The 16,582-nt window shown below is 45.8% G+C and overlaps 1 protein-coding gene across 2 annotated transcripts in view; it reads right to left on the bottom strand.

The window, feature by feature from the left end:
* LRIG1 (leucine rich repeats and immunoglobulin like domains 1) overlaps positions 1 to 16,582 on the bottom strand; it is a 106,884-nt gene that overhangs the window by 40,401 nt on the left and 49,901 nt on the right. For both annotated transcript variants that reach the window (XM_037135514.2, XM_037135515.2), the window contains exon 3: positions 15,536 to 15,610. In XM_037135514.2, coding sequence (XP_036991409.2) covers positions 15,536 to 15,610 — 75 coding nt within the window. The remainder of the gene's footprint in view (positions 1 to 15,535; positions 15,611 to 16,582) is intronic.

Raw genomic sequence — 16,582 nt, 5'->3', positions numbered from 1 at the left:
TAATAGCCAAAATCCAGGAACACCCCAGATTTCCTTCAACAGGTGAATGATTAAACCAAGTGTGGTACATACATACCACAACCCAAAAGCCTACCCTAAAAGCCAATCCTGAAAGGTTACATGCTGTATGATTCCATTTACACAACATTCTTTAAGTGAAAAAAACTGCAAATATGGAGAACATATTAGAGACTGCCAAGGGGCAGGAAAGAAGTGGGTGTGGCTATAAAAAGGCAACAGGAAGGATCTTTGTGGGATGGAAATGTTCTGTATCTTGAGTGTATCAAGGTCAATATCCTGGTTATAAAAAGTTCTACAAGATGTCACCATTGTAGGAAACCAGGCTAAGGGTACTCAGATCTTTCTGCATTATTTTTTACAGTTGCATGTGAATCTACAACTAGCTCAAAATAAGTTTAATTAAACCAACAAAAAAAATGTATCACAGGGGAATCAAATAAAGGAGTTGGTGGAATCTGGAGTGAAATCAGACAGCCAATATGCTACATCATTTGCTTTCCAGCATCTCCTTCAAATCTGCGGGAACTTAACCCGTATGACTCACTGTGAAGGGCCAAGCACCAAACACTGCTGGGCTCTGAGAGGTTTCTGAAATCTAGATATGCATGCGCTGTTTAATTACTCTCCACCACTTGGGAGAAGGGGCAGGGGGAGGTCCTGGTGAGGAAGGTGTTGCTGATAAAGCTTATTAGACCAGTGTGGCCCCTGCCTGGTATGTCAGGAGTTACCATTCAGTTCTGTGCCCTGTAACTGAGCCAAGCCTAGCAGTACCTGGCCAAGCAGGAGGGCTTGCTGGGCATCCAAGCCCAGATGGTGCAGCCACAGGTCAGGCTTGCACTGCCAGATATGACATTCCCCAAGCGCCATCCCTGGAACACTAGCAATGGGCACAGTTCCATAAAAAGGTTCTGGAACTCTGTTCCAGGAAGGCATATATCCTGCCTTGTGGGCTGGTGCAGATGCCCAACGCAGGTCAGCCAAAGAAAAGTGTTGATGAGGGTTCTAATAAAGCTGTCTTTCATTCTGCTCAATTCTGTGTTTGCTAAACAAGGCTCCCTCTTCATTAAGTAACTGTTAACATCTCACAGAACAAGAGCCCCAAGTAGCTCATTTTATGTGGGGACACCATGTTTCATCCCTCATTATCAAAGGCCCTGACATGTCCTATAGCAAAGGCAGCTGCTTATCTTTAATTCAGTTTTTTGAACTATCTGACTACATTGGAGAAGTGGTCAGGGTGGTCTGGACACACAGAGGGACCTGTAGTGATTATTCATCTTCGCTTCAGAGGAAACCTTTCCCCAAACTACCTGCTGGCCCCTCACAGGTGAGCAGACACACCCATGCCACCAAAAGGGCAAACCAGGGCTTAGAGAGCTGCTCCAAGCAGCAGCAGGATAGGGGCCAAACTGTATAATGGGAATCCCTGCCTGCCACGGGCCAGTTTCTCCTGCTTTTTCTGTCAACATCTGCCCAGCTTTTTAATAAATCAAGAAAGCAAGTCCCATCTCTTGGCTGAAAAAGAGCCATGCCTTCTAGGAGCCCCCAACAGATGATTTCTGCTAATACTCATCCCAAGTTTATCTCTAAATCTTGATGATAAATATCTAGAATGATCCACTTTCTGCCCTATACTCCACAATCACTTATGGTTGGATCGATCCATCTATTTAGTGAATTTACTTATTTTTTCAAACGGGTATGGGATGTGTTATGTGCAGCTGCTCTAAGAAAAAGTAAACTTGACTGCAGTGTGGTCATCCCTCTAACCCGATGCCCCAATGCCCCCAAATGTACACATGAGTCAAGGATACAGGAAAAGACAGATGTGATGGGCACACTGATAGATGGGGACACAATGTTGTTGAGGAAGCAGGTTAGGAGGACAGCCATTCCAGACCAAAGTGACAACATGAACAAGGTGTGGAATTGACAGACACAGTCAGTATGGGCTTTCATTCCATGCAGTTTGATGTCAAGTTCAAGGCGAGAGGTGAAAAGAGGTCAAGAAAATGGAAGCAGAGACCAACTCTGAGACAGGTAAGAATTTATCTCATAGGTGATGAAGAAGCCACAAAAGACACCTGTCCTTCATTCACTTCTTCACCAAATACTAACTGTGGGGCAACCATGAGGCAGTACTTCCCTGGGTGAGGTGTGAAACGGGAAGGGATGAGGTTGGAGGTCTCTGGGAGACACATGGGGAGGAAAAGGAAGGCCAAGTCTGGGTGCCTTTGGAGCCAAGGCCATGAGCAACCCCATTAGAAATGAGATGCATGTCTCTGGTTCGCAGTGGACCAGAAGAGCTGGCCAGGACACTATCTCCCTGCATCATTTACCCAAACTTCTCAATACCGGTGCACAGTTGGCCCACTAGACAGAACTCACAAGCATCTGAGCCTCTACTGGGAACCCAGGGTTTCAGAGCCAGTGGGTCCCCCACAACAGCCATCTCAACTAGAGGTGAACACACACCCCAGGCCCTACACGGTCTACAGGAGGGACAGCAGCCCTGTGTATTCTTGACCCTGGTTAAGCATGGCTAATGGGGAACCAGACCCTTTCCTTCCAGTTGAGAGAACAGACGTGGAAACAGGAAAGGTGACTTGTGGAAGGCCCTACAGTGGGTGCCTAGTGGAGTCGGGGCTAGAAGCTGACTTGCCAATCTGGTTCCTCTCTGATCAGTGGTGTGTTGACAAGACGGAAGCTGTACATCTCGAGGAACAGATGCTTCCTCCTATTCCCTAGCACCACGCCCACACTGCAGAATTACCTGCACTCTGGGACCAACAAGTAGGATGTACTTGTTGGGTGATGTCCTGAGAAGAGGATGGTGAGTCACCAAATCTATCCCAATATCTAGCTAGAGTGGGCAAAGAATGGACCATAGTTCTCTCCTAACCCCTCGACCCCCACAAATGAGTAGCCACATGAGAGGCGAGGACAGCATGAACCTTGACCTTGCCAGGAAACTGATCTGATGATGCCCACAGTTTACAGCAGCACTCTGTTTCCTGAATCCATTTCCCTGGACAATTTATTGAATCTTTCAGGAGCTCGAGCTCTTTTTCAGGTAATAGAGGAAGGTGAAGTCAGGCACTAAGACTCTTATTTGGAACCACATTATTGCTGGAGAATCACCAAATCAGGGCTCTTGTTAATACACTAGAGAATGAGCGAGGGGACGGGGCCAGCCTGACCTACAAGGTGCCCCGGGTGGTAAAAGGGGTGGGGGCAGGGAGGGACAGCCAGCCCTCACTCTGGCTCCCAGAACCAAGCAACAGTTTACCAAGCAGATAACCACTGTTCTTCCACTCATAAAAAAAGAACACAATTTGGAGAAAACATCCCATTCTAAAAAGTCCAAAGGCATTTTTTCCCTCATTTCCAAAATTCTACGTATCCTTTGCAACTCATCTAAGGGTCCAATTCTGACCACAAGCCTCACATTATCTAAATCAATGTTAGTACTAGAATTCTGCTACATTACAATACAATTTTTGGTGGGATCAGAGGGGACCTTTACTTTCTATAGCATATATTTCCATATTCTTTTTTAAAAGAAGAAAGTTGAGCTAAATCTTACTTTCAAAATTATTTTTTAAAAAAGGTTTTGAAAGAGCCTGAAGTGAGTAAGTTTTGCCTATTATTTTACTATAGAGGGGTGTTGCTTTTGTTTCTGATTTTTTTTCACCATCACAATAGGATTTCTCTGATTCACAGGTAGACTGCATGTGAGAGCTGGGTGGGCTGGCTTTCAGGGGAAATAAATGACCCAGATTAGATGCCAAATCCACAGTCACATTCTGTGATCATCAGATGAGGGGGGGTCACGTCTGATCAGACCAAATGCCACAAAGGCAAAAGCAGTTTCCTAGTACGTTAAGTGGCTAACATCACAGTGCCCTCCCATTATATCAATGGTGAAAGGGATAACTAAAACCCCTAAAGGGACTCTCAGAATCATCAGGGTTAAAATGAAGACCAACTTTAGCATTTATTTTTCCTCCACCTGGAGAGAAAAAGAAAGGGGGTGAGCCAGAGCAACACTTTAAGTGACAGGTATGAGAGGTAAGGGAAAGAATTGGAGGACAATACCTTGCACTTGCAATAACCCAACTGAGGCTCATTAAAATTTTTGGCTGCACACTGAAATGACCTGGAGAGCTTTAAAAAACAAAACCCCCACTGCCTGTGTCCAACGTCCCTCCTGCCAAAAATCGGTGTGGGATATGGCCAGGGCATCTTGGCTTTTTAAGGCCCTCAGGTCATTGTCCCAAGCAGCTGAGGGTGAGAGCCACTACTTCATACATGCTTAGTGTTTTGCTGCTTGCTGCACCTACCCCAGGCACAGGCAATGAAAAAAGAGGAAAGAAACGAACCCCACTGATCTATGCAAAGCTCCCACAACAGGAATTAATGTCTGCACACAAATATGGGGGTTACCTACAAGCTTCGGCTAGTTCACAGACGAGTCACAGGGGAATCTGTAAGGAAGGTCTGTTTCCAGGAGGTGTAAATAGCCTCCTGGTTCCGTGTGGAGACCACCAAACTCCTCGGAAGACTGCTGCCACAGTGGGGTCAGCCCTGCCACATTCAGAAAGCACTTAGGAGAGAGCTGTCAGTGGTTTAAAAAGTGTCTACTACTTGGGACACGTTCACTAGAACCCAGACCTGGTACTGAGGACATGCAGTACTTAATGAATCGTCCTCATATCTCATTATTATCAATAAATAAGAGAACTCAGCAAGGGTAATGACGGCAAGACTCAAACCCAGATCTGTCTGATCCAGAGCCTCCTCTTAACCTCTTAAGTATTCTGCAGTACTGCCCCCTCTCCATAAAGCCCACTGATGCAGAAATCAGTAAGGTGAAGAGACCCCTTTGTACCTGCCTTTTTCCTACAACTACATGGTCTGTACAAGTTAATTCCACAGCAGCCTCCCAACCACAGACTATTCCCGAGCCCTCAAGGACTGCGGAGACTGATGAGCAGAGGCCACGGGAGCTGAGAATCCATGCCCCCGCCATTCTTCCCGTCACACATTCCCTCCTACTGGCTGAGGAAGTTGGGAAGAAAGAAACTCCCACAGACTGACACCTTTATCTCAGCTCTGTGGGTCTGAAGTGAGGAAACCATGAAGGAATTCGCCTTGAAGTGATTATGTGGGAGGGTACACAGCCTATGTCAGAAGCTGATGGCACCATCGAACAAGTCCGGGCTCCATAAACTGCAACAGGATGATTTCCCTCACTATGCCCTTTATGGATGGGTGATCACACCACCTCAGAATAACTTAGTGGGTGTGATTAGGAGGCCAGGGGAACAGCTGGTCAACCTAATGTTCAGGGGCTTGAGAAGCACTTGCTATTATTCTGCATCAGTTAATGAAAATCCTACCAAAGCCGCCCACAGTAAGTTTATGTGAGGCCAGCCTTACAGAAGGGCACACAACCGGAAGAGACACATGCTGCCCCTACTGGGGAGGAGCCTCTCAGCCCTGCCCCAGGGCAACCTCCAGCCTTTTTTAGTCACAATCCTGAGGCTGCCCCTTCCCAACACAATTTGATATGTCGTCTCTTGAAATAACAAGACCCTTCCAGGCTCCCAGACCATACATTTCCAATTATACAGAGAAATGAGATCAAGACTCACCTGTGCCACTTCCCATGTGATCTCTAGCAAGTTTCTTGCCCTCTCTGTGCATGAGGTGCCTCATTTGTAAAATGTGCTCAACGACAGACCCTGTGTCTCCTGGGACTACAGAGGTCATCAGTGAAATGGGGCCCAGAAAGGCATGTTGGAGCAGCGCCTGTCAGCTGTCAGTATATCACATATGCTGACCATTGCAATTCTCATCACAAAAGACTGCACCATATGAGATTGCCAACGTTTTGACCCTTTTTGAACTATAAAAAAAACAGGCAATTTTGTGTGACTCGTCTTAATACACTGAGTAGACTATTCTATCTTTGAAGGCCTTTGCCTTTGAACAAGCAGGGTGAATCTAATACTCCCTTCGATCACCTAATAATGACAGGCCTTATGAAAGGAAGGCCAGATATAAATGCAAACACATTTCTTCCACTTGGGCTATAAAAGCTGAAAATGGCTCCCAGGTGTGAGCAGACATAATGGGCTCTGCCTTCTTTGCAAGGTCACCATGGGGGTCAAAGTCAAGCTAGCCATTTTCGGATTAGGTACATAGGCTCACAAGGCCTCCCCAGAGGTAAATGGATTAGAGAAACCACCTGCAGGAAGTGGGCCAGGGGGAGGAGGAGGAAGTGGTCCCAGTTGGAAGGGGACTGTTGATATGGGCAGGGCCCAGCTCCTTTCACACGGGAGATTGTGCAACGGACAGAACAGCTCTGCCTGCCAGCCACCGGTCCCATGGCCCTGGGGGTGTCGGCACGGCTGCTGGCAGGAGACACCTCCCTCCAGACCATGCATGCTTTGCCAGCATCCTATTCCCACTGGATCTTGGACTGTATTTAAAGCTTAGACAGTCATCAGAAAAAATGAGGGGGGGTTGGCAAACAGAAAACAAAAGCCAATCTCATCAACAGAGTCTAAGCTAGAAGTTCCCAAAAAAGGCAGTGACCTCCATGGCTGAGCTCCTACTCCACCACACTCCCCTTCCTTGGCTCTGCAGACCCTACAGCTGGTGTTCACTTCACTTTTGCAGAAAATGACTAGCAGATGTACCGCTCATGTGGCTGCCTCATCACCCCTCCCCACTCTCAAAAAAGAAAAAGAAAAGAAGGAAAATGACAAGTCACGATTGTGTGTAACTTGGCAGGCTCACAACAGAGGCCATAGTGGCTCCTTTCCCAGTGAACAACCCAGACTCAGGCTAAAGGCAGTCTGCACGTTAGAACCCCTGAGAAGTCCCTGGGACAGAGAGCTGCTCTCTTTGTAAACTGGGTGTTTAATTTTCTATTTTGAGGCTCATGGGTGGTATCTAGCATCTGATGGGGCTAGAGTTCTAAGAACCAGGGGTCTTGTTATGCCTTCCAACAGAAGTTGGCTGGCTCTTCCTACCAGCCTGCTCATCAACAAGAGAGAGAATGCAGAGGGGCAATCTGGGCTGAAGACGGGCTGAGGACTAAGATTCGAAGCTTAGGTCAGGGCAAAGATTTATCTGATAATGGTGTTTGATCGGCAGCATGGAGGTGAACAGTGTGCTGGCCCCCCTCCCCTTGTCCAGGTAGGTGGGGCTATAAGGAGAGTCTTTAACACTCCTAGGTTGAGATAATAATGGGTCTGTCAGCTAGGCTGCTCAGCAAGTCTCCCTCCTCTGTAAGAACTGGTAAAGGGCTATGGGGGAAACTTCTTGTTCACCAATAAGTAACAAATTCAGCAGAGACAATTTTATAACAACCTTGGACCACTAACCCTCAGCCACAGCCAGGTCTGTTCTGTCCATACTCACTAAGTGTCCTCCACCCCCAGCTCTTTTGGGACCCACCAGCCGAGAGAAATGCCTGTTGCTATACCAGTGACACCGGGAATTTGTTTAAATAATTTACTGCCCCCCCAAATGCTAATCAGCTTGGTAGAAACTGAACACATGAGCCTTGTCCCCCAGTGCCCAGCCCTGTACGAGCCCAGGCAGTGGTTCTCCAATGGGGGTTCCCAGAGCAGCAGCATCAACCTGGGAAAATGTGAGCAAAGGAAATTCTTTAGTCACACCCCAAACTTGCTGCTGGGTCAGAAACTGGGGCCGAGTCCAGCCATCAGGTCCTCCTGATGGGTATTCCAGTGTAAGAACCACGCAGGTGATTAAGAAGCCATAACCACCCAGGAATGGGTGGCATGTTTTATCCAGAGGACAGAATTCATTTACAACACCAAAAATCTGGGCTAAAAAGGCAAAAGTGAGCATGACTCTGAAGACACAGGGGAGGAGCTGCAACCTCCACTTGACATACTTTCTCCCCAGTTGTGCTGTTTCCGGACTAGGGCCACATCTGGGAACCCAACCAGTCACTGGCCGCTCAAAAAACAAGGGCATTCACTTAAACCTGACTTGGGGTTTTTGAAACACAACTTTGTTCACAGTTTCTTCCTAAAGTGTTTCAGTCACTATTAACTCCACACTGTTGACGAAAATGCGTAAGAAGACCCAGAGCAAAGAAGGCACCAGCAACCCAGATGCAAACACTGGTCTTCCTTCAGCAGCAGGGCTAAATTTGGTTCTTAGGTGGAGGACACCTCTCTGAAACAGAATGGGGTAAGGGCCATTACCCATTTCCACATTTTCTACCTATTAAAACGACTCAGTCCACTCTTAACCTGGTAACTCATGGGTGGTCCAGCAAATTCCCCCAGAGGCAAAATGAACGCTCTGTCACCGAGAGAACTGCTATGTCCGCCTCACCTCGTATGCACACCTACAGTCTCCACAGGTACAGCTACGTTCCAACAGGCAAAGAGCTTCACTAGGACCACTACTAAACATTTTAAGACAAATTATTTCATACTTCTAGAAATATTATATGTAGAAATATTTCAACATCTACACTCTATTATGTCTGCAAATTATGACCTTCCTCTAGAGAAGGTGACATGGAGAAAGGCTGAATGGCAGCTGATTGAAGAGACAGGCAAGAGACCTCACACCAACTCCTTAGGGCACAGGTGGCAAACACAAGGCCTACAGGCTGAATCCCACCCAGCGCCTTGTTTCTACCCAGCAGCAGCACCAAGCTCCTTGCTCCTAGTTACAGAGTAGTTACATTTATACAGCCCTAAGATTACATTCGGCCCTTTGAAGGCAACTGCGAGGCTGATGTGGCTCCCAGTGAAAATGAGTTTGATGAGTTTGACACCCCTGCCTTAGGGGGAAAATATACCTGCCCTCCATGTACCCCCCCCCCCACACACACACACACACACAGAGTTTCAGGAATGTCCACCAATTATTTGTTATTCAATGTAATTTCATCTGTGCTTTACTTCAGATTATTAACTACCTTAGTTCAGGTCCTGAAGACAACCCTAAATTTCTGCAGTGGATTCTGGGTCTTTCCCTTTCTCTCTGGCTCCGTTTGGGTCCTGTGAGATCTTACGTCCTCTCCCAACCCCTCAGCAGTCAGCCAGATCATCGCTGCCTCCCCCGAAGGCTTTGCTCTTTAATTACACTTTAATGTAAAGTGATCTTTGCCTTAATGAGCCTGTAAAGAAGACTGATTTAGCCTCTCTTTTTCACAGGGCTTGCGAGACACACAGAGAGTTAAGTATTGTTATTAATTTTATTTCCCAGCAGATCTATCCAAGAAGAGCCTCCATCCTTCAAGGCCTCAGGGCCAACTCTGCTCAGGGCTCCTACCACTTAATTCCCTCTGAACGGGGTCACAGACAGGACACCAGGTTTCATTCCTTCCAGGTTTTATTCTCTGGAAGTTCGAAAAAAAGAGATATCAAATATTCCATGTCTTTTATTTAATCAGTTTTTCTTCAGCTAAAAGGTCACAGCAAAATATATAACTATGTAGTCCTATGTAGTCAAATCTACTTCTGATATTTTTATTTAAATTATGCACATTCTAATTTTTCCAGGTCCATTTGCTAATACAAGAGAAAAATACTTTCATTAAAAATACTGGTTTTCAAGCCCTGGCTGGTGTAGCTCAGTGGATTGAGCGCGGGCCTGCGAACCAGACAATCGCGGTTCGATTCCCAGTCAGGGCACATGCCAGGGTTGCAGGCCGGTTCCCTGCAGGCCAGTTCCCAGCAGGGGACGCACGAAAGGCAACCATACATTGATGTTTCTCTCCCTCTCTCCTTCCCTTCCCCTCTAAAGATAAATAAATAAAATCTTAAAAAAAAAAAAGTGTGGGTACTTAATTGAAATTTACTTGTTTATTCTTGATTAAACTGAACCTAGAATGTATCCTCTAGATGTTCTGTTTAAAAAAAAAAAAAAATACTGGTTTTCAGCCCTGGCTGGTGTGGCTCAGTGGATTGAGTACCAGCTTGAGAACTGGAGGGTCAGCAGTTCAATTCCAGGTCCAGACATAAGCCTGAGTTGCAGGCCGGGTCCTCAGTGGGGGTGTGCATGAGAGGCAACCACACATTGATGTTTCCCTCTCCTTCTCCCTCCCTTCCCCCCTCTCTAAAATACATATAAATAAAATATTTAAAAAGATAGTTTTCAGATTAGTGACTGCCAGGGTACTGGAGGGAAGGGGAGAAGGGAAGTGATTCCTCAAAGGGTGTGTATGAGGTACTGTATTGGCGGGATGACAACCTTCTGGAATTAGTGGTGATGGTCACACAACCTTGAAAATGTACTAAAAGTGATGGAACTGTATACTTTAAAGTGTTTAAAATAATGAGTTTTAGGTTATGTTAGTTTTACCTCGATAAAAAATTATTTTCAAAAATTTTTTGAGGATCAGAAGCAAAAGATACTTGGATGTGCTTTCATATTGAACATAACCTAAGGTATTTTAACAGTACTCTTGCAAAGCCACAGTATTTGTGTGCAACTGATCTTTGCCTAGATCCCCTAGTTGATGTAGGCCAAAGGCAGGGGACAGGGAACATGGTTAAGAAAAAGCCTGAAATACATCAGTAACTGGAAAAGAAGTTACATGGACAAAGCCCAACACCATATGGGAAAAACGCTCCAGCCAATGTGCCAGCAACAAATGCTGCCCTGCTTTAAAACTAAAGTCCATTTCCCAGCACGCTTTTGACTCCTAGGACGGAAAAATTTCCACTGTAACCAGTCTTCTCAATGGTACAAGTGCAGTAACACTACAGGAAAAGCAGAAATTTTTCTTCACTAGAAATGTCACTTATGCATCACACAAAATTACTAATGCCCTGGGAATCATAACTCGAATTTCCTGGACTTTATATTAAAAAAAAAACTCTCAAAGTGAAAATCTAATGGTAGATTTTGCCACCATTTAACAAAAGTCTGTTGCTCTTCTGAGAATTATTTCATGAAACTAGTTCCCTTACTCTAACCCAATTCTATTAAAAGTTTAGTGTTTTTTTGTTAAGAACAAATGGCTTTGGCATTATCCTCAGAAAATGATGCAAATAAATCTGCTCTGTGATAAATACCTTAATTGAATTTGATTCCTTTAATCAGAAAGTATTAATCAACTGAAATTCTACTGAATGACTCCAGTTCCCCCAAATCATGAGAAACTGTTCTGAAACCCTAAGAGTAATGCCAGAGGTGCACTGTTTTATCGCGAGGCCCTCCCAGCTGTGACCCAGCAGAGGAGGACGCCGTGTCTGGAGCTCTCAGAGCATGTAAGCATGGAGCCATGGAGCCGGGGCACTGACACAGACTCGGGGGACAGGAACCCAACACAGAGATGGAGAGCTGACTTCCAGGGGCCAAAGTCCACAAATCCAGGTGTCTGAGCTGAAAACCACAAACCTGCTGCTTCTGCTAAGTGACAAAAATCAGTAATTGGTGTTACAGGACAGCAGGGTCAGTAATATCTCTTTTGTGACATTAATGCCTATCTTAGTTTCTGAGTCACAGAAGGAATATGAAAGCTGTCTTTTATCCTTCATTCAACAAATGATACAAAACATCATCAGAGACAGCTGGATATACGCCTAGTCCACCTTTTCCCTATTGCACCTGCCTATACAGCTGACCTTTGAACGACGCAGGGGTAGGGGTGCCAAACTCCACCCCCGTGCAGTTGAAAAGCCACATACAACTATACAGTCCCTCAGTAACCATAGGGGATTGGTTCCAGGACTCCCCTCAGATACCAAAATTCAAAGATGCTCAAGTCCCTTAAATAAAATGGCAGAGGTCAATACATAGTCAGCCCCTCCGCATTCTCAGATACCCAACAGTGAATCAAAAATATTGTTTCTGATCTTTAATTAGCTGAATCCATGTATGCAAAACCCATGGGTATGGAGGCCTGACTGTTTATTGAAAAAAAAGCTACACATGCCGGGCTGGTGTGGTTCAGTTGGTTCGGTACTGTCCTGCAAAGCAAAAGGTCGCTGGTTCGATTCCCAACCAGGGCCCATGCCTGGGTTGCAGGTTCAGCCCCCGGTAGGGGCATGGATGAGAGAGGAACCCAGTCAATGCTGCTCTCCCTCTCTCTCTCCCCTTCCCCATCTCTAAAAAAAAACTTAAATAAATAAAATCTTAAAAAAAAAAAGTCTACACAAAAGTGGACCTGCACAGTTCAAACCTGCCCTGGCTGGTATGGCTCAGTGGATTGAGTGCTGGCCTGCGAACCAAAAGGGTTGCTGGTTCAATTCCCAATCAGGGTGTATGCCTGGGCTGTGGGCTGGGTCCCAAGTAGGGGGCACGTGAGAGGCAAACACACACTGATGTTTCTCTCCCTTTCTCCCTCCCTTCCCCTCTCTAAAAATAAAAAATAAATAAAATCTTTTTAAAAAATCCTGTATTGTTCAAGGGTCAACTGTATTATCAATGTGAACATTTACTGAGTTGACCAACCACATTTTCAGACATCTCAGAGGCTTCCCACATCTGAGGACACTGAATACTCTTGAGGTCACCCTGGGAAGGTCTCCAGGCCCCAACTGCAGAGGCACCGGAGGTGCCAACTAAATAGTTGCTCAAGTCGTGACACCTTTTAGTTCTATGATTCTGAAAAGACAGACATATCAGTACAACGTGCTCTTTGAAGCCTGAATGGTTGAAGTCATCACATGGCTGGAGATGCTAAGTGCTTCACTTTCACTTATCAGTTGGGAAAGTATCGCCCATCCTCTACTGCCATGTCCTCTGCAAAAGTCCACTTGGGAAATACAGAAAGGCCTGAAGGATGACAGCAAGTTATCTATCATCCTGCTACCCAGATGTCATGGTGCCAACCTACTTTGCAGGATGACATCCAGGCATCTGGTCCAAGATTAGGAGACACAGGACCCACACAGAAAAGGAAGGTAAGGACCCTTCTGTTCCCGTAATTTCAGAGAAATCACTGACCAAGTCAGATGGAGACCAGCTTCAGGCCGAAGAGGTAGCTGTCAACTCCCACCTGCAGTTTCCAAACTCATTCAAAACCAGAGGGAGTCTTTTCTTCTGCTCCCCTCCCCCAACTTTACACATTTTAACACAGTCTTAATGGAGGAGCAGGAACAAGGCCAACCAGCCCCACTGTTCCAGGCACTTGGGCCAAGGCACAGAAATGTATTTTTAGTTAACAGAGCAGGGCAGGATTCAAAGCACACGGGCCCTGGGGCAAGCTGGGGGTCCTGCCTATCTGTGGCACAGGGTGGCTCGGAGTCATTTGCCATCACACTCTTATGTCAGTGCACGGGGGGCAGGGCACACGGGCGAGGCATAGGCATTTCTGGGCAGTGTCAGTTCGTCTCAATTTTGCAATTTACAGGGACTCAGGGAGCCTCATTTTCCTGATAGTAATACAAAGATGTTCTCTGTGGCCCTGGCTTCCCAAACAAGCCTGGAGCAAGGGGAGTGAAGGCAGTGCTTCTGAACTTGAATGAAAGAACAAATGACCAAGGGAACTTAAAGCAGCTTCTGACCCAGTAGGACTGGGATAAGGCCTGAGATTCTGGACTTCTAAGGAGCTCAGCACCAATAATACTGTTGGTCCAGGAACCATACCTTTAAGTAGTAAGGTGTTAAAAGCATCTTCCATTGCTTCGCTCTGTGAACATACAAAGGATGATCACATCCTTAATCAACCACAGGTAGTGGTAACTCATTTAATTTAGCCAGTAATTATATACATCCCAGTGGCTGGGCACACAGGCTGAATAGGCACAAAAAGTCGGTCAGACCTGCCTAGGAGAAAAGGCCGCAGCCTTCACTCCAACATTTCATAGGAACATAAACTGAATCACACCTCCTGTGACCTAAAGGTGAGATCATACCAGGTACAAGGGGTTGTGTGACAACTACCCACCAGCCAGAAGCAGCAGCCACCATCTTTAAAACACGTACTATGTGCTATGCAGGATACAGGAGTTTCATAGATACCCCACTCCCCTCAAATCAGCCTCACTTTCCCTGCATGTAAGACAGGTCAAGAACACATTCTGTAAATAAGATTCAAACAGATGAAGTTGTCTGTCCAACACACAGAGCTGGGCCAAAATTCTAACCTCTGAACCCTACCCCCACAAGTGTCTTGAAAGAGTTAAGCCTGAAACATTGTCTTATAAGGACGAGCATCTCCTGAACATAGCCTGTTGCCAGAAAAACCCAGAGATCTTCACACTGCACCAGCAGTCTTACAATACAAAGATGGATGGCACCTTGCTGCCAAGTCCCTGTGCTCAGCCTGCCCAGCTTCAGGAATAGATATATACAGGCGAGCAAATAAGTTACAAGATCAGCCCTGGCTGGGGTAGCTCCGTAGATTGAGCACAGGGCTATAAACCAAATAACCACAGTTCAATTCCCAGTCAGGGCACATGCCTGGGTTGCAGGCCAGTTCCCAGCAGCGGATGCACGAGAGGCAACCATTCCTTGGTATTTCTCTCCCTCTCTCTTTCCTTTCCCCTCTAAAGATAAATAAATAAAATCTTTTAAAAAGTTACGACACCAGCAAAATAAGTCAAATAAAAGTATGCAGGGCTGGAGTGGCAACACGAAGTTCATCGTGGAGTGCAAAGTGCTCTGCTGAAGAACTTGCCAATGGGATCTATTGAGGGAGTTACTAGACTCATGACTGGTTTATCTGGAAAGACTTCTGGGTAACTTTGAAACAAGCAAGCACCTCCACCTGACTACTGGAGCAGGCTCTCACCTGCTCCAACAATAACATCCCCATGGTTTCCTTCCTTCCTTTCTCATTTAAGTCCCTCTGCATGCACACTTTTCCATTTCCAGAGTGCTCCTATAATAAGAAGCAGGTTGCCTGCTATCTCACAGTTGACCATGACAACTAATTCCTTATTTTTATGCTGATTTTGGAAGACCGGGATATTTCTGTTTTTTTTTTTAAAGATTTTATTTTTATTTAGTTTTAGATAGAGGGAAAGGAGAAAGAAAGAGAGGAAACATTAATCAGTTGCCTCTCACACACCCCCAACTGGGAACCTGGGTTGCAACCCAGGCATGTGGCCCAGCTGGAATCAAACCAGCAACCTTCTGGTTCATGGGCCGGCACGCACTCCACTGAGCCACACAAGCCACAGCTGGGCTATTATCTTTGTTAAACTCAAAATAGGGGGCTAAATCATGTTACCAAGTTCAATGGCACAAAGATGAGCTATAATTCAAAAAGTTTCCTTTAACTCCAGTTTATTCACCCAAGAAATTTAATTCCGTATGTACCTCTGGGAATTAAAAAGACCAGTTTCTCCCCAAATCAGAGATGAGGTAAAACTTCCAGGTTTTAATTCTTACAAACCCCGAAACAGCCCTGTAAGACATTTGTCATGATCACTAGGACTACATGAAGAAAGGCTGTTCTTCCCCAGTAAGTACAGGAACAGTTCCCCACCACCAAATGTCGGTATGGTAAGACTGTAGCCTTATCGCCCAGACCGGAGTCCCCAAAGGCACCACTTACAGGAAGAGAGAGACGATGTGTGATGAAGCAACACCCAGGGACGGTATGGCTGTCAGCTCATTGTTGTTGAGATACCTGTAACAACACAAAGAATGAATCACTTACATGGCTGAAATTTGTAGTTTGAAATGGTATACTAATAAGGGAAATCAGAAAAACAGTGCTGAGTTGGACATGGTAATACTGAATAAAACACGAAGTTAAAAGTGAGTTCTTAAAGGGAAAGAAGTCGTGTGAGGTCACAAAAACTACCTATTACATCCATGGTTTGGAAATGAACACTCAGGGAGTGTCTCTTATCTTCCGAGAACTTCCAATCTAACTCAGAAATCAAGGAACAGTGACGACAGGCCAAGATGCACGATGCAGCACAAAGTGCCCCAAGATCACCCAGGACAGTGCTCCTTCTGGGCTGAAAGAGTCAGAAAAGGGTTTGAGGAAGAAGGAGCATTCCCTTCTATATGTTTTCACACAGCTGGACACAGTGGTCTGCAAACAGCTGCTCTGTCCTCACCAGAAGGTGACACGCTGGGGTGCAAGGCTGAGATAGACATGCACAAGTTCCCAGGGTTTGGACATGCGGGGCAATTATTCTGATGCCTCATCTGTGCAATAACAAGCGAGTTGGACTGGAGACTCTCATTTATTTGAGATTCCAGCTTCTCTGAACTCTGATGGACCTTCCAGATACATTTTCCAGAAATGCATACATATAGACACATTTTTTGCACACAGACATTTTGAAAATTCTCCGCAGACCGGAGATGCCCTCTCTCCAAGCTCACTTCCTGCTGGAAAACTCTACAGCTGTATTTCCAGAGTTCACATCTCTTAATGGAAGGGGAAACTTGCAAACCAAAACACTGTCACCCAGGCTGCCCCCAGAAGCTCTGCAATCCAGCCTCCTTACATGGACATGTATTTCCAAATCTGGGAAGAGAATCCAAAGTCAGACTTGTGAAGTAAGCCCCAAATCCTTAAGAAAGCCAAAGCACAGTGTTTAGGCTTTCTGCCAAGTGACGGGCTGAAAAGAAATTGTGTCTGAGA

The sequence above is a fragment of the Artibeus jamaicensis genome, unplaced genomic scaffold (assembly GCF_021234435.1).
Source record: "Artibeus jamaicensis isolate MK-2021 breed Jamaican fruit bat unplaced genomic scaffold, CSHL_Jam_final contig_3105, whole genome shotgun sequence".
Classification (NCBI taxonomy): Eukaryota; Metazoa; Chordata; class Mammalia; order Chiroptera; family Phyllostomidae; genus Artibeus; species Artibeus jamaicensis.
This window is presented reverse-complemented; position numbering and strand designations above follow the sequence as displayed.